The 26,629-nt window shown below is 50.3% G+C and overlaps 1 protein-coding gene across 6 annotated transcripts in view; it reads right to left on the bottom strand.

Annotated features, from left to right (window-relative positions):
- Nucleotides 1-24,586, bottom strand: part of CLCN5 (Cl-/H+ antiporter 5) — a 50,362-nt gene extending 25,776 nt beyond the window's left edge. Inside the window, exons 1-3 of one of the 6 annotated variants that reach the window (XM_084813424.1) lie at nucleotides 24,501-24,586; nucleotides 10,677-10,826; nucleotides 3,485-3,637 (exon numbers count right to left, since the gene is read on the bottom strand). In XM_084813424.1, the coding sequence (XP_084669550.1) occupies nucleotides 3,485-3,637; nucleotides 10,677-10,821 (298 nt within the window). In that variant the 5' untranslated portion in view covers nucleotides 10,822-10,826; nucleotides 24,501-24,586. Of the gene's footprint in view, nucleotides 1-3,484; nucleotides 3,638-10,676; nucleotides 10,827-21,494; nucleotides 21,801-23,357; nucleotides 23,442-23,654; nucleotides 23,850-24,500 lie in introns of those variants that run through there. The other 5 variants (XM_084813427.1, XM_084813426.1, XM_084813429.1 and 2 more) reach the window with 5 other exon arrangements.
- Nucleotides 24,587-26,629: the final 2,043 nt, after the last annotated feature.

Consider the following 26,629-nt stretch of genomic DNA (forward strand, 5'->3'; position numbering starts at 1 on the left):
GGGAGAGAAATGTTTCCCTATCCACTTTCTCCACACCATGTATCATTTTGTACTCACCTCTCATGTCCCCCCTTACTCGCCTTTTTTCCAAGCTAAACAGTTCCAGAAGTTGTAACCTTCCCTCATAGGGGAGATGCTCCAGCTGCTTGATCATTTTAGTTGCCCTTTTCTGCACTTTTTCCAGTTCTACAATATCTTTTTTTAGGTGTGGTGACCAGAACTGTATACAGTATTCCAAGTGTAGTCACACCATAGATTTGTATCAGGGCAGTATCATCTTGGCAGTTTTATTTTTGATTCCTTTCCTAATTATGCCTAACATGAAATTTGCCTTTTTTCAGCAACTGCACACTGGGTCGGCACTTTCAGTGAGCTGTCCACCACAACCCCAAGGTCTCTACCTTGGTCAGTCTTTCTTGATGCAACACGCATCACTTTACACTTGCCTACACTGAACATTTGCCATTTGGATGCCCATTCTCCCAATTTGGAGAGATCTTTTTTGGAGCTCTTTGCAATCCCTTTTTGTTTTAACCACCCTAAATAATTTGGTCTAAGCAGCCAGCCTGGCCACCTTACTGCTCACTCCCAATTCCTGGGCATTTATGAAGAAGTTGAAAAGCACTGGTACCCATGCAGATCCCTGTGGGACCCCACTGTTTACATCCCTCCAGTGGGAGGATTTACCATTCATTCCTACTCTCTGCCATCGACAAAGCCAGCTCTGAAGCAGCACTACCCTGTGGCCTTGGGTGCGGGGGAGAGAATAGCTGGGAGCCACTACCTGCATGGGCAGGTGCAGGACCACTGCAGGCAGAAGCAAACTACATGCTTCAGGATACCCTGAAACAGCTTGCACAGCAAAACACCTACAAAAGAGCCCCGCATGCCCACAGTGAGGGGCTACAGCTCTCTGGTAGCACACATGCTTTGCATGTAGAAAAGGTTCCCTGTTCAATCTGTTCTTTCTATCACAGACATCGGAAGACCAAAGATAATAGCCGGAGTTTGGGCTTAGCAACACTTGGAAAGCTCCAAAGAACTACCTGCTTTCATGTACAGCCTCAGGTCTCTTAAAACTTGGCTTGGATGCTCATTGATGAAAGAGGCAGCGTGGACGAGGAAAATCCTGTGCTAGCAGCTGGCCTCCAATTACTACCCACTGGAAAAAATGCATCCCACTGGCAAACCAGTCTGCTGGGGCTATGCTCCCGCTGGATCCCAGTGTCTTCCCACGTGCTGGCCAAGGCCACCATCCAGCTGGCTGGAGGCAGCAGGGGTTTGTGGTGGAAGTGCTCAGTCGAAGACGAGCAGCGTTCCTTGTGGAAGGCCCCAGGTTCAATCGCTGGCATGTCCTGGGAGGACTAGGGGGGAATCTGCTGAAGCCCCGGAGAGCCTTTGCTGCCAGTCGGTGTCGACAGTACTGGGTCAGATGGACCAAGGGCTGACTCAGTATAAGGCAGCTTCCGGTGTTCTTAAGCAGACGGTTGGTGGCCATCACCACTTATTCACTCAAGGTGCTAGGCATGTGGTTGAGATTTTGCCCCTCACAGCATGTACAACAATGCCATAAATGTCACAGAATCACAGTGTTGGAAGGTACCTCAAAGGCCATCTAGTCTAACCCCCACCAAGGCAGGAAATCTACTACTACAGCACCCCAGACAGGGGGCCACCCAGATTCCGCTGAAAAATCTCTAGGGATGTGGACTCCACTGCCCTCTTGCAATTGGGATGCACTGGGTTGGCTCCTACCTCTGGAGCAACAGAAAACAGAAAAGTCAGGCTTCAGGCTTGGGCATGGGACAGAAATGGCCTTGGTTGCCTTGGTAGATGATATGAGGAGGGCTCTGGATAGGGGTGAATGCTCCTTCCTTGTTCTCCTCGACCTCTCAGCGGCTTTTGATACCGTTGACCACAGTATCCTCCTGGACCGCCTGGAGGGGTTGGGCATTGGAGACACCGTATTGCGGTGGTTCCGGTCCTTCCTCTCTGGCAGGTACCAGAGGGTAGCACTGGGAGAGGAGGTTTCGGACCCGTGGCCACTTACTTGTGGGGTGCCACAGGGTTCCATCCTCTCCCCGATGCTATTTAACATCTATGTGAAGCCACTGGGGGCTATCATCAGGAGATTTGGGGTGCAGTGTCATCAATATGCGGATGACACGCAGCTCTACCTCTCATTCAAATCTTCACCAAGGTTGGCCGTAGAATCCCTGTCCAAATGTCTGGAGACGGTGAGTGGCTGGATGGGGAGGAATAAGCTGAAGCTCAACCCTGACAAGACCGAGGTACTTTTGGTGGGAGACAAGAGGAGGCTAGGGGATGTTGACCTGGTGTTGAATGGGGTACAGCTACCCTTGAAAGACCAGGTCCGCAGCCTGGGGGTCATTTTGGACTCCCAGCTGTCCATGGAGGCTCAGGTGTCAGCTGTGAGCCGGACAGCGCTGTATCAACTCCATCTGATATGGTGGCTGCGCCCCTTCCTTCCTGACCATCTGCTTCCATTGGTAGTACATGCCTTGGTCTCCTCTCGTTTAGACTACTGTAATGCGCTCTACGTGGGGTTACCCTTGAAGACGGTTCGGAAGCTGCAGCTGGTACAGAACGCAGCGGCTCGCCTGATTAAAGGCAGCCGCCGGTGAGATCACATCACTCCAGTGCTGAAGGAGTTGCACTGGTTACCAGTTGTTTTCCGGGCCAAATTCAAGGTGTTGGTTTTGACCTTTAAAACCCTATATGGTTCCGGCCCAGCCTATCTTAAGGAGCGCCTCCAGCAGCACCAGACAGGCCGCTTAACAAGATCAGCCTCGGATGGCCTTCTCTCTGTCCCATCAGCCAGGACAGCTAGACTGGTGGGGATGAGGGAGAGGGCCTTTTCTGTGGTGGCCCCCACTCTGTGGAACTCCCTCCCTAGGGAACTCCGTCATGCCCCCTCTTTAATGAGCTTCCGTTGTGCATTAAAAACGTGGTTGTTCAGGCAGGCATTTGGGGTGGGTTAGGGTATTTTAGAAAATGTTTTTATGGTAGAATTTTATTGTCTTAAACTGTTTTATTGTATGTTGTACATCACCCAGAGTGGCTGGGTGACCAGCCAGATGGGCGATTAATAAATTTAATAATAATAATAATAAAACAAAGTTGCTCCACCATCTATGGGACAGCCCCTCAATTATCTGAAGATGGCAGCCATATCACCTCTTTATAGTCTCTTCTCCAGGCTCAACATTCCCAGCTTAGCCCCCAGGCCCCTCACCATCTTTGTCGCCCTCCTCTGGGCATGTTCCAATCTGCCGACATTTGGAATGAGACCACAGCGGCCTTAAAATTGCCGAAGGGCTGCTTCCTCCCCTGTCCCCAGCCATGAGCTCAAACAGACATCCTATTTTGACCGAACCAGAAGCAGCAGCTGTAGAAGGAACTCCGTCAGCAGAAGCCTTTAGAGCGAGGAAGTAAAAGGGGGACCAGGCGACCTCAGCATTACCTTCTGCCATCTCTCTGTCCAAAGGAGGGACATCATCCACCAAGGAGAAGTCCAACGTCCCCCCTGCGACCTCCACCATGTCTTCATCGCTGGTGCTGCTCTGGAAACTCCCTCGTCGAAAGCCTTTATTATCCATAGCTTGTGCCCTGAGACCTGAAGTGGAGAAGACACAGATGTTGCTGCTGCCAAACATGGCAAGGACAACACTGCTAACACCCGTGCCCTGAGTCCACCAAGCCAGCCAGAGCTGGTGAAGACCTTGGCTGGCCTGGTATCCATGCAATAAGGCAGGCAAGTGTCTCTCAGTGAGATAAGCCTAGAGCAGAATCTGGTCATTGAGATCTGGTATTGGGAGAACCTTAGATTTTGTTTTCAACGAGCATTAGGCTTCTAACTCTTATGGTACGGGCTGAAGGGTCCGACAGTCCTGAAGAGGGCTTTCCATGTCCTTCCAGACACAAGGATTCTGTGCGCTGCCTGGCTCTGATTCTCCACCCTCTTGTCCTTCCTTCTCTTTCCCTGTGATAGCCATGCTCCAATTTGCCTTTGCAAAGGAAGCTCTGGGGGGAAATATTCGGAGTAGTGCAAGATTGCAAATACAGCAACTTAAATGAAAAGAAGCCTTCTCAAAATGTCACTTTGATCAGCAAGTTAAAAATCTTAAGGCTTTTCCAGGTTTTCCCCCAAGTCATCTAAATGAGCTCTGAGACAAAGATTTCGGATATATAGGGCAGATAACATCTCAGTCAAGAACATCTGAGTTCATCAGCATGGTTAATGCCAATGCAAGGCGAAATGCCAACTTCTTCCAAGGTCAGGAGTTCAAATCTTGTAGTGGGACGTATTAAAACGTACTCTGTGCTGCTGAAGAGGATTTTAAAAGGGTAAGGGACAAGGGACACAAGAGACCTGGAAAGCGCTCTGCAATGCACTTGGAGAAGGTTAATTAAGGCTACAGAGACAGCACAGGTTAACTTGGCAAGAGCTTTCCTGGGAAGCATTTTATATCGTCAAAAACTCTTAAATGAGCAGGGAAGGCTCCTCTGCAGAAGCACCAGGGCATAGAATCAAGATGCAAGAAATTGGAAAGGGGGGGGAGAAAGAGAGAAGCCAAGTGCATGTCCATCTTTTCAAGTCCTCTTGAAAAATGACAGCAGCAAGTTTCCCAGCATTACCATTTGTGTTCTCTCTCCTCCGCCCTCCCCATGTTAAAAAAAAACTTGTAATATGCCCACGGCTCTAGACTCTGCAAGTAAGGGCTCCTGCAACATGTGAAATCACGAAATGCAGCCACTGTGGCAAACGTGCAGGGTAGCACATGGTCATAATTTGATCAGGAGATTGGGGGGGGGGGCGGTAAAGGGAGAGGCCCCTGGCAATTAGCCATACATGGCTCTCAGGAACTTTAGTCACCCTCCATGTGGACGTTTTTGAAATTGGAAAAGCAGCTGGAGAGGAGTGGTGGGAGGGAGGAAGAGAGATGAGAGGAAATTAGCATACTGGCCATGCTGGACGGGGATCATGGGAGTTGTAGTCACACACATCTGGAGGACACCAGGCCGGGGAAGGCAACTCCCAAGAGACACTCTGGTCTCAGGCCATTTATTTATTAGGGCTTTAAAGGCCATTCCAGCACTCTGAATTCAGCCCCAAAACAAACTGGTAGCTAGAGCACCTGGTAAAGGATTGGCATAAAATGAGCCAGTCCCAGACAAAAACTTTGCAACCATGTGAGTTTCCTTGCAAGCTGAGGCCTTTCCACATGGGAGAATTGCTCCAGCCTCTGATCACCTTGGCTACCTTTTGCACACAGTTTCCAGCTCTACAATATCCTTTCTGAGGTACAGCGACCACAACTGTCCACAGCACTCCCAAGTGTAGTCGCACTGCAGATTTGTATAAACTATAAAGGCACTCTGACACTGGCAGTCTTATTCGCTATTCCTTTCCTAATGACCCACAACATGGAATGTGCCCCTCTCACCTAAGCCACACACTGGGCCAACATCTTCACTGAGCTATCCACCAGAACCCTTTCCTGGACAGTCCCTGCCAGCTCAGACCCCATCCGTGTATTTGTGAAGACTGGATTGTTTTGCCCCAGTGTGCATCCCTTCACACTTGCTTACACAGAATGCATTTACCCATTCATCCAGTTTGGAGAGATCCCTTTGGAGCGCTTCACAATGCTTTTTCATTTTTACCACTCTGAATAATATGGTGTCATCCGCAAACTTGGCCACCTCATTACTCAGCTCTACCTCCAGGTCATTTATGAACAGGCAGGCAGGCAGGCTGAAGTTGGCAGAGCTGCAGCTCAGCCAATCTGCACCACACACTAGTCTTGTTGCACATGCGGGAGAGTTCCTCCATCAGCAACTTGTCCCCACTAATTCAAACAGTCTTAAAATCAGGACTGCCAACTAGCAGGAGCTAGCAGGACCTTGGAAGTTTGGGCCGGGGGATGTGCAAGGCAAATAGAGGGGGAGATCTATGGAAAATCTAAAGCTCTGGGGGCTTTAACAGCCACAGAACTGGCTTGTTGTGCCATGATGACATTGTAACAAATGCGCTTTTGAAGGATTACCTTGAATGCCCTGCAAATACTCGTCGGAAGACAGACATTCAGCCACGTTGCAATCTCATCAGACTGCAAACAGTTATTAAAAAGGGAAAGACTGAAGGCAAAAGGAGAAGGGGACGGCAGAGGATGAGATGGCTGGATAGCATCACCGATGCAATGAATATGGACTTGAGCACACTCCGGGAGAGAGCGCAGGACAGGAAGGCCCGGCGTGCTATGGTCCATGGGGTCACGAAGGGTCGGACACGGCTGAACAACAACAAATGCAAAGTGATTGGGCTGTTGTGTCAACACCATCAGGACTTGGCCAGATGCCAGCGCAGCAACACCAGCATGCAAAAAACAGCTGCCCTTTGGTGCAAACGCTGTGCTGTGGCTTCAGTCGCAGAATGAGAATGTCACATCTTGAGGGCTACAGGGAGGGGAGGGGGGCGTTTGCCAGCAAGTAACTGTTTCGTCATGGTTAAGATGCTGGATATAAATAAGCAAAAGCTACCTGAACAGAGACACAACAAGCAGTGTCACCTGGGTATTTCATTAGCGTTATTTGCTCTCCCTCCAAGATCCAGGCAGGGCTTTTTTCTTTCTTTTTTTCAGGAGAGGGCAAGGGTGGGAGGGAGAACGGGCATGGGGTGTGCAGACATGGGGTAAGCAGGAAGAAAGGTGTGGAATACCGGCTCCCTCACAGAGGACCAGGGAGATGTGCGGAAGCCCGGCAGCAATCTGCGGCAGCTTGTGTCTGGCCCTTACCTGGACGGTGCCCCAACACTTCTGAGTCGCTCTTACTACCTACCAACAAGGCTACGCATCCGGGTCTCCTGGAACCATGCCCAACTCTGCACAGTGGACCACACTGCCTCTGGGGTGGCGGCTTACAAGACAGGGGGGTCTGTTCTAGTGTTGCATGGAGGACAATCTTTGGCTGCTTTCCTACAGTGCTTAAGATTATCTTGCCACAGCAGGAAGGAGGCGTGCCCCAAGATTGGCCATGTCTAAACTGTCCCAGAGCATGGCAGGGCAATTCTACACCCCTCCAGACCCATTTGCAGTCAGCCATAGGCAAGGATCTCTTCACACGTCACTGCGGCAAAAATGAAGGCTAAACGCAGGAGACTGTGGGGCCCAACATCACAGCCACAGCCTGGAAACAGAGGCACATCCTTTGAGTGGCTCCGCGTGTGACCCTTCTCTTCTTTTATTTACTTTACGTTTCCAAAATATACCGGCCAAGTAATCAAGTTCTATCACACACGTAGGAGAGACAATCATATAAGCCTACAAAACAGATCAAAAGGCTAATGGTCAGCATTGAAATAGTTAAGTTCTTGGACCCAGGCACCAGGATGTCAGGATGTCAAAACTGAAAGAGTGGCTTTAACAAGGGGCTGTTCCCTCCAAGAGGAAAGAAATATTTCTGAGGATATCACACTTCCAGGAGAGGCAGGCTCCCCCTGGAAATGCTGGTCAAACAAGCTCCAGACATTCCCAACAGGGTCCTTTGTAGCAAGTATCTGACTCCTTTAGCTGCGTGGCTGGCAGGCGTCACTCTTCTCTGCCAGACGTTCAACATTCCTAGCTTCCTTAGTTGTTAGTAAACTCCTTTTTGAGGGATGATTCGCACATGCTCCCACGTCACTCAATGACTTGGCAGCTGAACATGAAAACAGCGTCCACTGAAAACAGTCTTGCATTTGTGGTGATGTCACTCAATACGAGTGTTCTTCTACCTGCAGTGCAGACCCAAAATGGTTCATGCATACCAAGACTTGATGTTGCAGTCACTGAGTGACAAACACATATGCTTAAATGCACCTTTTTAATGGGGGGGGGGGATTTTTACAGGCAGGGAACAGTGGCTGAAATTCAGAGACTTAGCCAAGACTGCCCTATGAGTCCTTGGCTAAGACTTCAACTTTGGTCCAGGTCCATCACTCTCTGTGTGACCACACCACAGTTACAGGGGGGAAGGATGCACGGTGGCCCCTCCCAACAAGACCAATGCGATGTTTGTGTCTACCTCTTCTACCAGGAGTAACTATTACTGATTCGACTCCCATCTTCCCTCAGTGAAAGTATTTCACTTCTGCAGCATTAGGGACACAGGAACGTAGCAAATTGTCTAATACTGAGTCAGACCCTGGGTCCATCTAGCCCAGTATTGCCAACACTGACTGGCAGCAGTGGCTCTCCAGGTTTTCAGGCAGGATTCTTTCCCAGCCCCACCTGGAGATGCCATCAAGAATCAAACCTGGGACCTTCTGCATGCAAAGCATGAGCTCTACCAATGAGCTACAGCCCAGTTTCCCACTTGCATTTCAAAAGCACAGTTCTGCTGAATATTTACTGTGAATACACCTGTAGTCCCATATGTTGTCTTCACCTGGTGCACTGAGGGAGATCTTACCACCACTGAGCTAAGCTAGGACATGATCCACAAAAAGGCATCGTATGTAACATGCGAGCTTGCCTTAAGGAAGCACCCTACACACAGCTAGCACTATGCAAGAATACACACCGATGTCATGGGTGCCCAGTGCACAGAGCAATTCAGCTGCAGGTTCTCCACATGGACAAGGAGGTGTGCCTTTGCAAAGACCGCAACAACGTCTGCTACCTTCCAAACTCATGATGCCTTTAAGAGAAGTGCTGGCAGTTTCATTAGCTACAAGCACTCTATGGGGGCTCCTTCTTAATCCTCAGAAAGGAGAGCATTTCAACAAAAGTCAGGCACAAACACATCTCCAGTTGCTGTAATAAACAAGCGAATAGCAGAGAGAAGAGAATGGAACTGGCCAAATGCCTTTTTTTTTTTTAAATGCAGGATGATGGAAGAGGTCAAGTGAACACCCAATGAGCAGCCCATCTCATCAGAAATGCAGTGAAGGGAGCCGTCATAACTGGATGCATTCATCTTCCCCTCTGGTAATTGCCACCATTTTAAAAAATACCATTCAATTCCGCCAACGTAAGAGAGCTACTTCTCCTGTCGGACCAGCGGGGCTGGGGACAGCAGAACAGGGAATCGAGTTACAAGATCTGACTCAGCGCTCTCGTTAATTTCAGCTTGGAAAGACATCTGTGGGGTTTAAAGTTAGTTTTCCTGTGGAGCACAGAAAATACAGTACTTTGTCTCCCCTTCCGCATGCCAAATTCTCTTTGGCTTGCTCTCCCCCACACCAGCCACAAAGGACGTTTTGTTCCACGTGCAACTATTGTGCAAAGGCACACTTATGTTATGGCTGAGGTAATCATTGTTCACTGGAATGTTGTTCAGAGCAGCTGCAAACCACAACGCAGATTCGGAAGTTTTCAGCAGCATTAAGCTGAAGCCTCAGATCCAAGATGCTGCCAATGCCATCAAAGCCAGACAGCCTCCAGCATGGCTGGCACACCAGGAATCACGCTTTGGGGATATTATTCTTCCCATACAGGACGAGGTGGCTGCTGCTCTACGGTCAGAACTTTCTGATGCGGGCAAGCCTGTTCTAAACATGTCTCAGTTTTGGTCCACAGATGTGGATGAAGCTCCTTCACTCTTCGGTTCAAAACCAGCCAGGGTCATGCAGCAAAGGTGCTATGTGCAATCTCTGAAGTGTGCGGACTGTGCAAGGCAAGAGATGCGTCGCACTTCAACCATGCTTCATGTGATTTCACCAAGAGAGTCGAAACAGGCAAATAAACGCTACTGTTAAGTTACTCCTCTGTCCAATTACAAGCTACAGATATTTGCTGAATGTCCCAAGGCAGATGTGTGACCACACTTCCACAGGTTTACCCTTTTCTCTGCAACAGGCTCCAGCTGGGGGCTGCCTCTCTGGCTGACTGTCCCAGAATGCGTTCTTGTCACAGTTCAAACATTTCCTAGGACAAGCGAAAGGCCTCCCTCTTCCTCTAAAGGTTGGGTTAGCCAGTCCTGGTATTTTAGCTATTCATGTGAAAACTGGAGGGAAATGCCTCAGAAGGAACACCAGACGGGCCTTCCCTAGGTAAGCTTTCCGTATTGACCAGAAAGTCTGCTCTAGAGATGAATGCATCCTTACAAAAAAATCAAATGATGCCAATACATACAAAAAACAGGCACGTCCAGGATCTTACGCGTGACGGTGTCCGTGCTGGTGGTGACTTACCAGGAAAGGGATCTAGGGCTTGGGGTGGAGAGCTCCATGAAAACATCAGCCTAGTGTGCGGCTGGTGCAAAAAAGGCAAATTCCATGTCGGCAATCATTAGGAAAATAACTGAAAATAAAACTGCTAGTATCATAATGCCTTTATACATTAAACAGTGCGACCACACTTGGAATACTGTGTACAGTTCTGGTCGGCACACCTTAAAAAAGATACTGTAGAGCTGGAAAAGGTACACAGTGGGGAACCTCTGAAGAAAGGTTACAACATTTGGGTCTTTTTAGCTTAGAAAAAAGGTGAGTAAGGGGAGGACGACATGAGAAAGGTGTATAAAATTATACATGGTGTGGAGAAAATGGAGAGAGAGAAAGCCTACTCCTTCCTAATAGTAAACACCAGGACATCCAAAGAAGGTGAATGGTGGGAGACTCAGGACAGATAAAAGGATTTCTTCACAGTGCATTGTTAAACTATAGAACTCACTTCCACAAGACGTAGAGATCATCACCAACTTCGAAGTCTTCAAAAGGGGATTAGACAAATTCATGGAGGACAAGGCGATCACAGTGGCTACTAGTCCTGCTGGCTCCATATTATCTCCAGTATCGGAGGCGGTATGCCTCTGCATACCTGCTGCTGGGAACACAAGCGGGAGGGTGCTGCACTTGTGCACGAGTCCTGCGAGTGGGCTTCCCATTGGGGCATCAGGTTGGCCGCCGTGGAGTAGAATGCTGGACCAGAGAGGCCTTTGGTCTGACCCAGTGTGGCTCTTCTTACGCTCTTAAGAGTCTGCTAACTTTACACAGGTGGGAACCACGCCCCAGACCTGCAGCTGCCATGCCCACAGTCCATTTGGGGGCAGCTCACAATGACAGCCACACCAAGTACATTTAAATGAGGCAGGGACCGTACCCCACCAGGTGTGCATATGAAAGCTGAGGGCCAAACGCAGGACGTTACACATATGCATTAACAGAGCGTGTGCATGCGTGCTCCATACTGTAAAGAACAGCTGCTGAGGGGACCACTCTGTATCAGTACTGTGGCAAGTGGGGGGGAACCATCTCCTCCCAATGAAACACGCACACCCCGGGCCAGAGCTGCTATTTGTCATGGGGGGAGGCCCCCGAAGAGAACGCAGTATTTGGTCAAATGGGCTCAACGGTCGCCTTGCGCATAGCTCCCAGAGCCCCTTGAGCACACATGTTGGCCCCACGGGCACACAGTTAAAACCCCTCACATTTATGCTTTATTCTCGAAACCCCGGATAGGGAAGTCTGGGGGTAGTTTTTGCTGTAGCCAATAAAATCTCCAGCCATGTGCTCAGCCACTCAGGAAAGTATGCTTCTCAAAGTGTTCCCTTTCCTCAAAGGATAGGATCTGGAGACGTCACACACTGTTTCAACTTTCAAAAAAACCTGCCAAGAACAAAAGAGGAGACAAAGAGGAGAGATGAGGCAGCCACCTCAAGAGGTCTCTGAGCACCTGGGGCACTCACCCACTAAGGCAAGCGGAAGCCTTGCACAGGCCTGTTTAAGCTGTTGGAAGCAGAAACCTTCACACTGGTTGTTTTCTTGCAATACTCCACGGACTCATCAATGTCAGTATGCTGAAGTTTATACTCACATCCCTTCAAGCTCTGCAGAAAAACATTTACCTAAAGCAGGGGTGGGCAACTTGTGGCTCTCCAGATTTTTTGGCCTACAACGTCCATCAGCCCTGGCCAGCATAGCCAATGCTGAGTGATGATGGGAGTTATCCGATAGGGAGGGGCCACGGGTTTCGGGGTGGAGCCCCTGCTTTGCACACAGAAGGCCCCAGGTTTAATCCTCAACATGTCCAGGTAGGGCTGGGAAAGAATCCTGCCTGAAGCCCTGGAGAGCCGCTGCTGCCAATCAGCGCTGACACTTGGCAATACTGACCTAGATGGATCCAGGGTCTAACTCCGTATAAGCCAGCTTCTTAGGTTCCTATGAGATGTGGGCCAAAACAGCTGGAGGGCCACAAATTCACAAGGTGTGGTTGGTGGCCAGAGAGTGTCTTGGTTGGCAGTAGAGGCGATGAAGCCCCAAAGCCAGGAGCTCCAAGGTGACCAAAGGGAATGAAGCAACAACAGCTAAGCAGATGAGTGCAGAGAAGGCACAGGCCCATTCCTATATCTGTGTTAACCCATCGCTGACCATGCTGGAACAAGAAAGCTGCAGGGATAGATCATATAAGGAAGAAGAGGCGGCACCGGCAGGATGAGAGCAAAGACCAGTTCTTGGGTGTTGGCCGAGGCACTTCCTTTGTCTCTGTAACAACTGAGTGAGCAATGTTGGCCAACCGGAAATGGGGATCATGACCGCATGCCAGCATAGTTGCCTGTCAGGCAGGTGAGACCAGGGTCCAAAATCTCCCCTGAACATAAGTCACAGGATGGCTTTGGGCAAGAAACACTTTCCATGGGCCTCATTCCCCAGCCATGTGAAGGGGCTATTGTTGCCATCATGGCTGCATGCAACCAGACTACAAATAAAGGAGCTGAGATCCAAGGGAGAACCTAGCCTAGCCTCCTCCACAGAAAGTTCTCTGGTTTCTCTAGGCTAGGCCCACGTAGCTCACTGCGTCTCATCTGCTGCCATCATCACAATCTAAGCACCGCTTAGACCAGTGCTTGGACTGGGTTCACATTAAATCCACATTAGGATGATAGAATAGCAGGGTTGGAAGGGGGCCTATAAGACCGTCGAGTCCAACCCCCTGCTCAATGTAGGAATACAAGTCAAAGCACCCCTGACAGGTGGCTGTCCAGCTTTGTCTTGAACGCCTCCAGTGTGGGAGAGCCCACCACCTCCCCAGGTAACTGGTTCAATTTCCATATTGCTCTAACCGTCAGGAAGTTTTTCCTGATGTTCAGCCAGAATCTGGTTTCCTATAACTTGAGCCCATCATTCCGTGTCCTGCACTCTGGGATGATCGAGAAGAGATCCTGGCCTTCCTCTCTGGGACAACCTTTCAAGTACTTGAACAGTGCTATGTCTCCCCTCAGTCTTCTCTTCTCAAGGCTAAACAGGCCCAGTTCCTTCAGTCTCTCTTCATAGGGCTTTGTTTCCAGTCCACTGATCATCTTTGTTGCCCTTCTCTGAACCCTCTCTAGTTTGTCTGTGTCCTTCTTAAAGTGTGGTGCCCAGAACTGGACACAGTACTCCAGATGAGGCCTAACCAGTGCTGAGTAGAGGGGAACTAGTACTTCCCGGGATTTGGAAGCTCTGCTTCTATTAATGCAGCCCAAAAGAGCACTGGCCTTTTTGCAGCCACATCACATTGCTGTCTCATATTCAGCTTTCAATTTACAACAATTCCAAGATGTTTCTCGCTTGTAGTCAAGCCGTATCCCCCATCTTGTAACTGCATTTGGTTTCTTTTTCCTAGGTACAGGGCATAAATAAGGCATTTATCCTATTTATAAATAGCCTATTTATCCTTAATAGGGCATTTATCCCTATTAAATTTCATTCTGTTGTTTACTTTGAATTACTTTGAATTTTGTTTCTGTCTTCCCACCCAGTTTTGTGTCATCTGCAAATCTGATCAGCATTCCCTGCACCTCCTCCTCCAAGTCATTAATAAAAATGTTGAAGAGCACTGGGCCCAGGACTGAGCCCTGTGGTACCCCGTTCGTTACCTTTCCCCAGGTTGAGAAGATCCCATTGATAAGCACTCTTTGAGTCAGATTCTGTAGCCAATTGTGGATCCACCTGATCACTGTTTCATCTGGCCTACTTTGAGCTAGTTTGCTCATCAGGATATCATAGGGCACTTTGTCAAACGCTTTGCTGAAGTCGAGGTATATGATGTCTACAGCATTCCCACAGTCCACAAGCGAGGTTACCTGATCAAAGCCATGTTAGCTTTGAGTAATCACTGCATTGTTTTCAAGGGAAACGGATTGCTTTATCATCTGCTCCAGAATTTTCCCAGGGATTGATGTCAGACTGACTGGTCTGTAGTTCCCAGATTCTTCCTTTTTGCCCTTTTTGAAGATAGGGACATTTGCCCTCCTCCAGTCCTCCATGATTTCTCAAAAATAGACAGCGGTTCTGAGAGTTCTTCTGCCAGTTCCTTTATTACTCTAGGATGCAGTTCATCTGGCCCTGGAGATTTGAACTCATTCAAAGTTCAAATTAGGTGTTCCTTGACCATATGCCTATCGATCCCAAGCTGCAATCCTGCCCCTTCAGCCTGTACTTCGCCTTTGCCGGATGTGTGTGTGTGTGTCATAGACCCTCTTTTAGAAGACTGAGCCAAAGTAGGAATTGAGCACTTCTGCCTTTTCTTTGTTATCTGTTATCATTTTGCCATCCTTATTTAAAAGCTGAACCACTATTTCTTTCTTCTGTCTTTTACTATGCACGGAGCTGAAGAAAGCCTTTTTGTTGCTTTTAGCACCCTAAAAAAAGCAGCAGGTGGTCTCAAAGGCATATTTGGAGGAGAGATGAAAACAGTGCTGCTAAAAGCAAGCACATAACCACCATGCTGACCATGTGCAAACTCTTTGGATGCGAGCCTCTGTTCTGGAGCAAAAATATATCAGGGTAAACCTGAAGTAAATTAATAGACAGGCTTGAGTGGTTTGGGAGCACAAAACAGCCCAGACACAGGCAGGAAGAGGTGGAATGTCACACACTGAGACAGCCCAAATTTCAGTACACTCAAGTCTACAGAAGAGCGAACATGAAATCTCTCAATATAAAAGAAGTGAACTAGCTTTCCAGGAAGCCACTGAGAAAATTAAGTGGAAAGACTGTGTCACTAAAAGGCAAAACAATTGCATCAATTGCTTTTTCCTTTGAAATGTTTTGCTGCCTTCTTGATGGAGGCAGGGGCATTTGTGGTCACACCAACTTCCTTCCTCTATGCTGAGTAAGCCCAAATCTTACTGGAAGCCCTGGAGCCGTCAGCCATACATCAGGCACACAAGGAGTAAACTCAATTTTTCTTTTGTTTATTAAAATATTTCTAAATCACTCTTCATCCTTACAGATACCAGTGCAGTGTGCAGAGGTAAAAACTGACTACATCTGCTCATGTAAGTTGGCAGAATATTAAACAACAACAACAATAAAGGTAGGTTGAGGAAGTAGATTTAAGGTTTATATTGACAATAAGCAGTTTTACGGGCTTTTTGCAACGATAACAACAAATGTTAAAAATAACTTTTTGTACCATCTAGCCTGATGAAGAGTTCTGGAGAATTCGAATTTCGCACAATTTTGTGGAATTTTGTTTGGTCCTAATAAAGGTATTGCCCAACTGTGGATTTTGACTAATCGAGTTCACCTAGCCTAAGGAAAAGGCCACAAAAAGCAGGGCAAGAAGGTGATAATCCTTACCCACATATGGGACTCCTAGGTGTACTGCCTGTGAACACAGAGGTTTTGTTCAGCTTTCATGCCCAGCCAATAGCTGCTACAAACATAAGAGCCCTGAAGCTGGATTAGACGGAAGGTCCATTTGGTCCAGCATCTTGCTTCTCACAGTGGCCAGCCAGATGTCTCTGGGAAGGAGACAGGCAGGGCAGGAAGGCAAACAGCCTCCCCCGGCTGCTGTTCCCCCGTGACTGGTCTCGAGAGGCATGCGGCCTCAGATCCTGGAGGTAGCGCAGAGCCAGCATGAGTAGCTGGCCCACCCCAAGTGCATCTAGCTCCTTTTAAAAGAAAGCTACCTAGGAGCAATCCTATTGGGATAGGCGGCTGCCTCCAAACTCGGAGGCAACCGCCCATCCGATGCAGGGCAGGTGGAGACGGAAGGGATCTTCTCCTCCGCACTCCGACTGCTCTGCAGTCACGCCTCAACGACTGATTTCGGCAGTCTAGCCACAGGACTGTCTAGCGGCCATAGATTTGCACCCCCAAGCTAGTGGCCATTCCCACATCCTGTGGCAGCAAGTTCCATAAGCTAGTTACGCACTGTGTGAAACAGGACTTCCTTTGGTATTTGTAAACAAGATGCCAACAAGCCCAAACAGGTTTTTCCTTCTTGGCTTGTGGAGATTCCCCTTGGCAAAAATGTTGCAACACGTCTCTTAGCTGTACTATGCCCTTTCTATTTACCTCTAAGGATTATGGGCAGTTACATTCCTTCCATCATATTTAAACAGGTTGTAGGAGTACAGGAAATGAGGCACCCAGATGGATGATTACAAGACTGGCATTCGGCTCCGAGTCGGAGGAAGGAATCTCAGTTGATGCTGGAATCACATAGTACTGCTTAAAATGCCAAGATGGCAGAGACTGAACTGGGCAAAATATAACTGGACCGAGCCAGGTTATGTTTCAAGATGAACCGACACAGACCATGTGTCTGGAACAAACACAGTCCTAACAGAGCTGCTCTCAGGCTTAAAGCACCAGCAACTAGCAACTTCTGCCAACATCCATACACACAATTTGCCCCTTGAAAGCAGGGAAGTGAAAAGGGAACTTTGCAAGGTGAAAGCAGAGAAGGTCAGGACTTTGTGGGCAACTCTTCTGCAGCAGCTGCGCCAGAGGGCCGCATGGATGGGCAGGCATTGCAGAAGTGGGTGTGGCTGAGGCGGTGCTTGCTGGAAACTGCCCCAATCATATTTGCCAAGAAGCACCCCACACATTGTGCAAGATCATGAAGCAACAGGGCAGTGTGGGTGGAGCTGCTGGAAAACACACACTCCTTTCCTCCTGCTGAAAAAATTGTCAGCATTCCTTAGTTGCGAGCATGAGAGGATGACATTGCAGGCCCCAGGGATTCTTTCCCCCTCACTTGTTTTCCATGCTAGCAGAGGAGGACAGTAGAATGTGAGCACCCAGTGCAGACAAGCACACCTCTCGTCTCAATAAACTCGAACGAGGAATCGCTCCTGCAGCACGAGGCTTCCCAAACACTCCCAAAGCCCTCTCAGACAATAGCCCCTAAGGGAGTAGGATGGTGGGGGTGTTACAATCATTGCTCCCCGCTCCCACTATACTCCCTAGTCAAACATATTTTGTGGCACTTCAAATATCCATCTGCACAGAGACGACAATGGGAGGAAAAACACAAGCATGTGCACCCACGTACAACAACGGCTGTATCATCTCTCTGAAAAAGTCATCTGTATGCAGTAAGCTTTTGTGTGCATCACAATCTTAGGCACGCTCCTCTTTGGGCAGAGAATAAGCCTTTTGCAGCACGCTTTCTAACATAGCTGGATCCTCCTGCTAGGCAACCTGGTGTTAGCAAGCCCCAAGATTAAGGAAGGCAGTCCTTGCTACATGTGCCCCCCCCGCCTTCTGCCAAAGACACAGATACCTGTGTCAAACTCCCAACGGAAGCCACGTTACACCTTCACCTGCAGTCCCAAGGGGAGGCACTCAGGAAGGGCTCTGTTAGTGTCAGAAGATATCAATTGTGCCAAAAATTGTTACCAAATATTTATATGGTGCTTTTAGATGTTCAGAGTCTGGCTTGTTTGCCCTGACAAGCCTGGGGGTAATGCCTGAGCTATTCCTGCTTTACAGATGAAGCTGCAAGGGCTGACTAGTGGAGGCCACTGGGATTCCAATCCGGTTTCCCAGGTCCACTGCACTCTGTCCAGCGCTACAGTCTAGATCTGCACCCGAGAGTCAATGTTTAGTTTGATTTCACTAAGCTGCTTGTTCTTATCGTTTATGATCAACTTGCAAACTGCCTCCCTCTCCTACACAAAGCACACAGGAGCAATAGGCCAGCCAAGTAAAGCTCCTGCCAGCAGCCCAAAAGCAAAAACATGAAGACAGATGATGTGAACAAATGCAGGAAGGGACAGACTCATCTCATGTTCATGCTCCTCTGCTCCTCGACTAGGGCACTGCTTCAACTAGAAAGGGAGCAAGATGAAACAGGCTCATTGCTCCGCCCCCATACACATTTGTGTCACATTTTCAAGAGTGTCCATAGCACTTCATGTGCATCATCTCAGCATTCCTTACAACACCCCTGCAAGGTAAGCTAGTGTTAATATCCCATTTTGCAGTTGGAGGGCTGAGGCCGAGAGAGTGGCTTGCTGGAGAATGACTAAATAGTTAAGAAGTGATCATGACGGATTGTTCCCACGGGCAAAACCTTTCAGGTTCTCTTCCACCACTGACTGTAACATCTCTCTTTCAACATTTGCTTGGCAAACCACATTCCATGCTTTGGAAAACAAGAATTGGAAGACAACATTTTCCAACCCTGGCTAAACACCTGAGAGCCAGTTTTGCACAGGTCTGGTGGGGTGGGGGTGGGCGGATCAAACTTCCAAGCACAGGGCTATGAGGAAACTTGGAGTCTCTCAGGGCCGCTTTAAGCTGAGGCCCTGTTTTATCTTTCCTATTGATTTTTTTAAAACCAAAATCAATTGAAAATGACATACCTAATCTCTTTGAGTGCGATGTCATGTCGATTCTTCCTTCTTTGATGCTGTATTTATATCAGACCTCACCACTCCATCCCTTCCCACCTTGGCAAGCAGCAAAGGCCACCCATAGCAGGCAGAAATGATGGAGCAGGAGAACAGGCTATAAGCAGCATCCATTCAGGCTGCAGGGCGACATCAAAGCACAACATGGTCCTCAACATTGGACTTTGTGCCAACAGCCCACCAGCCTGTGTTTTCCATCCACACCCTGCCTGCATTCTATGCCATATTTCCATGCCACTTGACTCCGTTTGGCTTGGCACCATGCTAGAGGCAGAGCTGATGTGCAAACCGAGTACACCTGCCAGCACCTCAAACACCAACATGTTGCACAAGAGGCACTCGGCTGAAAGGAGGAGGCCACTGAGGCATATGCATTCCTGTCCTGTCTTTTAGGGAAAGCCCTCCCAAGGTGGCCTACAATTTTTTTTGTAAAATACAACTGAACACACGTATAACAAAAACAGCATCACATAAAATCACATTTGGGGGTCCAGCAATAAGATCAATAAACAGTTTGGCGGAATAAAAGAGCCTTTAGAGACTTTTTAAAGACCACAAGACAGGGGTCAAGCAGAGTTCTCAGGGGAAGGAGTTCCATAAGTGTGTGCCCACCATTAAGAGGCCCCATCTCTGGTACCCACCAACTTGACTGATCTCAGTGGCAGGCCAGAGAGCAGAGCAGGGTCTCGAAAGTCAATCTTAGGGCCCAGGGGAAGTTCACACGGGTGTAGGATTCCTTCAAAGATCCTGGTCCCAAACCATTAAGGGCTTTCAAGGTAAGCAGTAGCACTTTAAACTAAGTCCAGAGATAAAAAGGGAGACCAATGCAAAATTGGTGCAATATGAGAGAACTGCCTAGCCTCCATGAGCATTCTGGTGGCCAAATTTTCCACCAGCTGAAGTTCCCAGATGTTTCAAGGCAGCCCTACATAGAGAGGATTGCAGCAGTCTGGTCTGGATGCAGCCAATGTGTGGGTGTACCTGAGACCAGCGTATTCCTTCTACATCAGCACATATCAGACATGGATATAACATCTCCACACATACTCATCAGCAACTAGCTATTTTGCTGAACAGCCACTCTGAGACACGGCCGATGACCCAGGATGCCAAACCTCCACCAAGATAGTTCCATAACTATGCCAACAAATCCCCTTGCCTCAAGGGTCACTCCCCGCAAGCACAACTGCCTGCAAGCAACACTCAAGAGGGCGGGGAGAATCATGCCCGCCCCTGGGTATTTTAGAAGACAGCTTACTTGTGTGTGGTCAGCAACTGGTGGCCCCTCACCAGTTGCTGACCACACACAAGTAAGCTCTCTTCTAAAATGCTCCGTCTTCTCTGCAAGGATGGCAAGAGGCGGAATGGAGGGAGGGCAAAACTAGCAAAATAAGGCCCTCAAGAAGAGAAAGCAAAGCCTCAAACTGGTACTGAATTCTGAAGCTTATTCTTCTGGAGTAAAATGCATGAAATGCCCATTGCATTTTGATTTTAAATCTTTCCAGGAGTCAATACATTCTGGTGCACCTTTCCTTCAAGGAAGCTCTCTCTTGAGGTCCTCTCTCTCCCAGAGGGAGGGCTCAACTTTATGCTTTGAAACATCCAACACATTCACCTCAAACTACAAGTGGGCAGATCAGTGTTCCAGATGCGATCTTACCAGAACTTTGCAGAAGAAGAAATTCTGAGATCATTCATACATAGGGAACAAACGGACTGGCCTGGGTTCCAGCCACTTTCCTGCAACTGTCTCACACTCTTCACGTGTTTGACCGTGGCTAGCAAGTGGGCGGGTGTGTTAGAAGGATCAGACATCACAGCCAGAGGGTGTTAAAACTTTTCCATAGCTTTGTATTTCAAGACAGCACCATATGGTTGGGCGCTTGTTTCACCTTCCTTATTTTTATGAAGATAACACAGTAACTAAATGAGGTTCGGTATTTACTCTGTGCCAGTGGCAGCTCTTAGCCGCTATACAAACAAATATTCAGGCACATCAAAACAAACCAGGAAAAAGCCATCTGAGAAGCCGGGCGGCTTCAAGTTATGAGTCAATCCGTGCGGAATCCCCAGAGGTTTCTTCAAGCCTGCTCAGGAACCCAAAGCTATGTCGCCTCACAAAGAAAACACACACCACAGGGCGCCACAGAGTAGCTATCCAAACCGACAACGGCAGACCTTTCCACCATCGGCATCGCCAGGGGAAGCTCACCAAAACACCTCTTGCCAGCAGTGCTGTAACACCAGAACATGAGACTGAACCCTCCTAGACCCCCGACTTGCAGAAACAAACCACAGATCATGTGGCACCCATGACTAATTACATCCCCCCCCCCCCCCGAACAGCTCTTTTAGCATCATTTTAATGGGACATTTAGGGAAGCCACAGTCTTCTTAGAACAGTCATTTCCAAAGAAACACTCTGAAATCTTTTGATGTGGACTGGTATATAAATATTGTAAATAAATAAAACAAATAACGTAAGAAAATGTGTAATTTCAGCAGAGCTGAATAAAGGTTTTCCAGTGCTGAGCCTCAACTGGGTGTGTGTGCGTGTCCTCACCTCGTCCTCTACAGTGCAGAGCCTACGCTGTCAGGAATTGCCATGAGAAGAAATGGGAGGCCGTGTGGGGTGGACACATGCTAAAAAGTCAACAGCCTTTACAAGGCTGAATGAGCAGCCCCAATAAGAGACTGGCGTTTATACACCCCTGCACCTCAAAGGAAGAGCTGGGTTATCCCATCTCATATATTTTCAGACCAGGGGCATGGCCCCTTGGAGATCCACAGGAATTCTCTTCAATCAGAACTGGGTTTTGCAGAATGCTCTTTAATGCATGATGACCCCAGACAACACTTACCGTTGAGGAACTGGAGTTGTGCATCCCAAACAAAGCTTGGGGCCATCACAAACCATACACAGATGGAATCAGGAGAATGTTGCCATCCAGCCCAACCCTTTGTTTTCGCAGAAGACACTGTCAGCCATACAGTCCCCATGCCTATACGTGAAAAAATGAATAAGAGACAATAGGCAGCACATCTGACAGCATCTCCTGCCAAAACAAAGTAGGGGACCATAGACAGTGCTACGTTGCCTCATAGGTGACAGTGCCCTGGTTATGTCATTGGATGATTTGGGGTGGACTAAAACTTATACGGGAGGGGGGACACTCCCAGTTACTTATTCATTTATACATATATTGGTTATTATTGGGACATGGCTGTACAAGTCTCCATCTTGCTGCAAAAGAAAGCACTGGGCCAGACATGCTGCTAGGTGTCTTGTGGGGCACACTCACCAGGAGTGTGGGCGTATGACTTTGGGTGGCAAAATGGGACGCAAAGTCCTAGTTCCTTATGTGTGCTGTCTGCAGTCCTCACTTACTAAGATCACCCCAAACACAGACATATATAGCATGGAGACAGCCTACTTTTATTTTGGGATGCTGGGGCATGTAAACGTCAGCTCCTTATTGAAGCTGCTCATTCAGCTCCATTCCACATTTTCATGGAAATAAGGACCTGGGAATCTGAAGCCAGCTTCAGCCTCTTAAAACCCCTTCCTCTTCCTGGGAAGCTTTCGCCACAGGGGGTATCAACAAGCCCCACATCATGCAAGCTTCTGATGCCCCGAACACTGACACGTTGTTGGGGGCATTCTCCAGGAAGTTAAGGAGTGGGTGAGAAGGCGCCTCACCAGAAGCTCTGCCACTTTCCTGGTCCCCAAGCCAAGCAATCTCCTCCAGCTCCTCCGTCCCATACCTCTCATAACATCTCTCCAACAGTATTCTCCATCACATCAATTCCTACATCGTCATCAATTAATGCTTGCTCCTACAAAAATACACAACACAATCATACCTTCGCATATAAAGAGGCACAACTAGGGATGGAAGATGCTCCCCAGGTCCAGGCAGGTGTGGATCTGGCCACCATGATCCATGTCTTAATCACTTCCTGCTTACATTACTGCAATATGCTCTACATGGTGCTTCCCCTGAAGTATGTTCAGAAAGCGCAGCTAGCGAAAATGCAGCACCCAGGTTGTTTTCTGACATGCGCTTTGCTGACCATGTTACACCAGTCTTGCAACAACAGCACTGGCTTCCAATTTGATTCCAGGTGCAATTCAAGGTCCTAGTTCTTACCTATAAAGCCCTAAACAGTTTCAGGCCAGGACATCTGAAAGACAGCCTCCTCCCACATGAATCTGCCTGTAGTTTACCCAGAGAGGCTAGGTTGATGGGAATATGGGATGGAGCCTTTTCTGTGGTGGCACCTTGACTTTGAAACTCCCTCCCTCCCTGTGGAGGTTGGACTAGTTTTATATTTGTTTAGTTTTAGGCAAGCCATTAAGTCTTTTGTTGTTGCTGTTGTTCCACATGGGTTTTGGATGATTTTCAGTCCAAAAGCAATCAATTCTGCTTGTTTTCTTTTTTGGAAAAAAAAGGTTTCTCTCTAGTTCTTAAACAGTTATTATATTGTTTTAAGTTAAAGTTTTTTAACTGTAAATTGCCTTTTTGCCCTTTTTTGGCCAAAAATAATCTCAAACATGATTTTATAATATAACCATAAATAAGAACGCTTACACCACTTTTTCTACAAACACAAGACTCCAACAAAAGCAAGCAGCTGCTCCCTCATTAGTGCTGGACTAGCTATGTTGCTCCTGCCATGTGACTGATTTTGTGAGGTGGAGACCCTCCTTGAAGGCCACGTACCTGAGGGAAGCAGGATGCAGGCATTCCTATTCTATTTCGATCAGACAACTGTATTTGCCACAGAAAGCACTGCAAGAGAGCTTGGAAAATCCAGAGCACCAAAATCTACAGGCAGCCCCTCCTGCTGCCTTCTGCACTGATCCCATGGTCGCCCGCCAGAGCCTCAAGTTCACTCGGGACGTTCTGGGACAGGTGCCAGAGAGAAGAACAGAGCCATCAAAGTGGACCACAGGGGCCAGAAAGAGAACACTTCAAAGGTACATGAAATCACAGGGGAAGTCCAAGGAGATGCAACACCTGCTCTACGGGGCTGGGGAAAGCGCTGATTCAGTCAGACGTGGAAGCAATTTCTCCCACGGGGCTCCCAGGTGGGCAGAAAGTAGACCAGGATTTACTGGTGGAGCTCCTCCGGGTGATTTGCAGATCAGCAAGGCTTCTTGACTCTCAGAGGCTCAATAACGGTGACAACAAAAACTTTCTTTCATCCCTTAACTGCGGAAACCCAGAACGTTTGGGGAGGAAAAGGGAGTAGGTTTCTGCGCAGGCTCCAATCCTCGCCCTAAACCTAATTCCTGGGCTGAGCAGGGCGCAGAGGCGCCTAGTCCCACCGCTCCATGCCCCCTTCCTGAGCCGTCCCTTGGGCCGTGGCTCTGGTCGAGGAGCCGCGGGGCGCTAGTGGGAACCAAAGCCGCCCTGCAGGCTTCAGGCCCGCCCGCTCCTGCTCTACAGGCTGCCCCGGAGTGGGAAGGCGAGACCGGGCCGCCGCGCAAGGCCTGCCAAGCCCCGCGCCCTGCTCCGGGCGGCAGCCGGGCTCCCCGCACCAGCGGCCCCGGAGGCGCCGGCCCTCCCCTGCCCTGCCCGGCGCCCCGTGCCAGCCCGGGGCGCGGAGGGCTCCGGCCGGGCCAGCCCCGCTCCCGGCTCGTGGGAGACGGGCGGCCGGCGAGGCGGGCCGGCGAGGCGAGGCGAGGCGAGGCGAGCGGCGTCCCGCGCGGGAGGGGCTGCAGCCGCCGCCCCTGCGCGCCGCGCCCCGGCTGCCGAGAAGCCGCCAGGGCGGCCGCGGCCCGGGCGCGGCGGAGGGCCGGGCGCGGCGGCGCGGGCGCGGAGCCCGCCGTGGGCGCCCGCGGGCCGGCGCCGCGCCCTCACCTGCGCGCGGCGGTCCTCCGGCGGTCAGCGGGCGGGCGCGCACCTGCGGGCCGCGGGCGGCGCCATTCCGACGTCCGCGCGGCGGCGCGCACGTGACCGGAGGGAGGCCGCCTCCGGGGCCGCCGCCGCGGCGGAGAGGGCGGTGCCTTTCCTCCGCGCACGCGCACGCGCAGGCGCAGGCCGCGCCGAGGGGCGGCGGCCGGGCCGCCATCTTTGGCGCGGGCCTGCGGCCGGGTCCCGCGGGGCCCCGAGGAGGCTCCCGCGGGGCCCCGGCGGAGAGCCGCGCCTGGCTGCCGGGCTCGGGCCCGCGCAGCTTCCGAGGCTCGTCGCGGGGCGCCGCGCGCAGCCCGCCTGGCCTGAGCTGGCGGCCGCCTCCCGCGCCCGCGCGGCTCCGGGCCAGCGACGCCCCGGCCGCGCCACCCCCGAAGGGCGGCCGCTTTGGCGGGCGGGCGGGCGCGCGCGCGAAGGGGCGCTGCTCGCCTACGCGGCGGCAGCCTCGCGCGTCCTCGGGCGCCGGGCGCCGCTTGCGCCCTCCGGACGCCTCGGCGCGGCTCTCGGCGGCTCCCGGAGCCCCCAGCCGGCCAGGCGCGCGGATCGGGCCGCGTCTGACTTTCCGCAGGCGTTCCCGGCCTCCGGAGGCTTTGGCCCGGCGCTCCCATCAGCCCCAGCCATGGCCGGCGGCCAGGAATGATGGGAACTGGAGGCCAAACCCGTGGAGATTGAGAAAGGCTTGGACAGCATCTGGTGTTCCAAAATCCAAACCAAGTTTCCCCGACCTGGTGCACTCCAGAGGCGGCGGGCTGCAACTCCCTTCATTCCCAGACAGCATGGGAGTTGTAGTCCATCGCCTCTGGCGGGCACCAGGTTGGGGGAAGTTGGTCTTGGCTATTCCCTGGGCCGGCGGCTTCACAGGATGGTGCTGTGGCTCCCCCAAGCGGTGGGAAAGGGTATCAAGGTAACCAGCCAAGAAGGTTGGGGATTCTCAAGTCCCATTAAAATTCACAGGGCTTGTTTGGTTTGTCAATGAGGAACGTTTAAATATTCATTCTCATGTACATAGAGAATTTAAAAAGGGAGAATAGAAATTCATGGGACTCAAGCCTTTCACTACGCAATTCAGTCCTACCAGTTTCAGTGGGGTCACCAATTTTCCCTGGATTGTGCCTTTCTATTGTGACTATTTATATAAATAGGGGAACCTACTCCTTCACATGCCATTAACCTCTGTCTGCAATGGTCAAGGTAGAGGCACGCTCAGGGGTCATACCACCATCCACCCTAGAAGTTTATTGCAGAACAACGCTAATTTGAAGCACCTGTCACATTCCTGAGCCGCCAGGTTTGCTCCGTACAATGCACCTGCCCTGCAACATCTGTACTGACCACCTGATGGCACTGGGGCTCTTTGGTACGCTACTGAGAATTACACTGCAGCTGACAACAGTGGCAACTTTCCCACTGAGCCTTTCCGGGTCACTGAAAAGAAAGGAGGAACCTAGGAAGCTGCCTGACACCGCGTCAGACCCTGGGTCCACCTAGCCCAGTATTCCCGATGCTGACTGGCAGCAATGGCTCTCCGGGGTGTTGGGCAGGATTCATTCCTAGGCCTACCTGGAGATGCCGGGGTTGAACTTGGGACCGTCTGCACGCAAAGCAGGCGCCCTACCCCCGAGTTAAATAAGGGTTTAGAAGACATGTTCTGTATGCATCTGACACCAAGACTACTGTAGTGGAAGCATCTTAACAGGCCAGACCTTAGGCAAAATGCTAAAATGAGTAATATGCCTTGTGCTGGTAATCTGAAAAGTGATTTACGGGCTCTGTTTAGTGTTGCCCTTACAATAACCCTGTGAGGTAGGTCACTATTATTCCCGCTTTGCGAACAACGAGGCTGAGGAAGGGCGCCTTGCCCAAGACCCCGCCACGCGTCCGCGTCCACACGTTGCAGACGCAGCCCGCGGAGCAGCCCTGGCAGCTTACTGGCGGGCGGGGCTCGTCGGCGTCGCCCTGCCGCTGGCGATTGCGGGCGGGGAAGGGAGCCCGAGCAGGGCCGCCGTCCCGGAGCGCCTCTGCGCCGCGCCGCCCCCCTTCTGCCACGGCACGCGGGCCCTGTGCGCGGAGCCCAGCCC

The sequence above is a fragment of the Heloderma suspectum genome, chromosome 9, assembly GCF_057233095.1.
Source record: "Heloderma suspectum isolate Gila_16-S chromosome 9, 16-S_ref, whole genome shotgun sequence".
NCBI lineage: Eukaryota > Metazoa > Chordata > Lepidosauria > Squamata > Helodermatidae > Heloderma > Heloderma suspectum.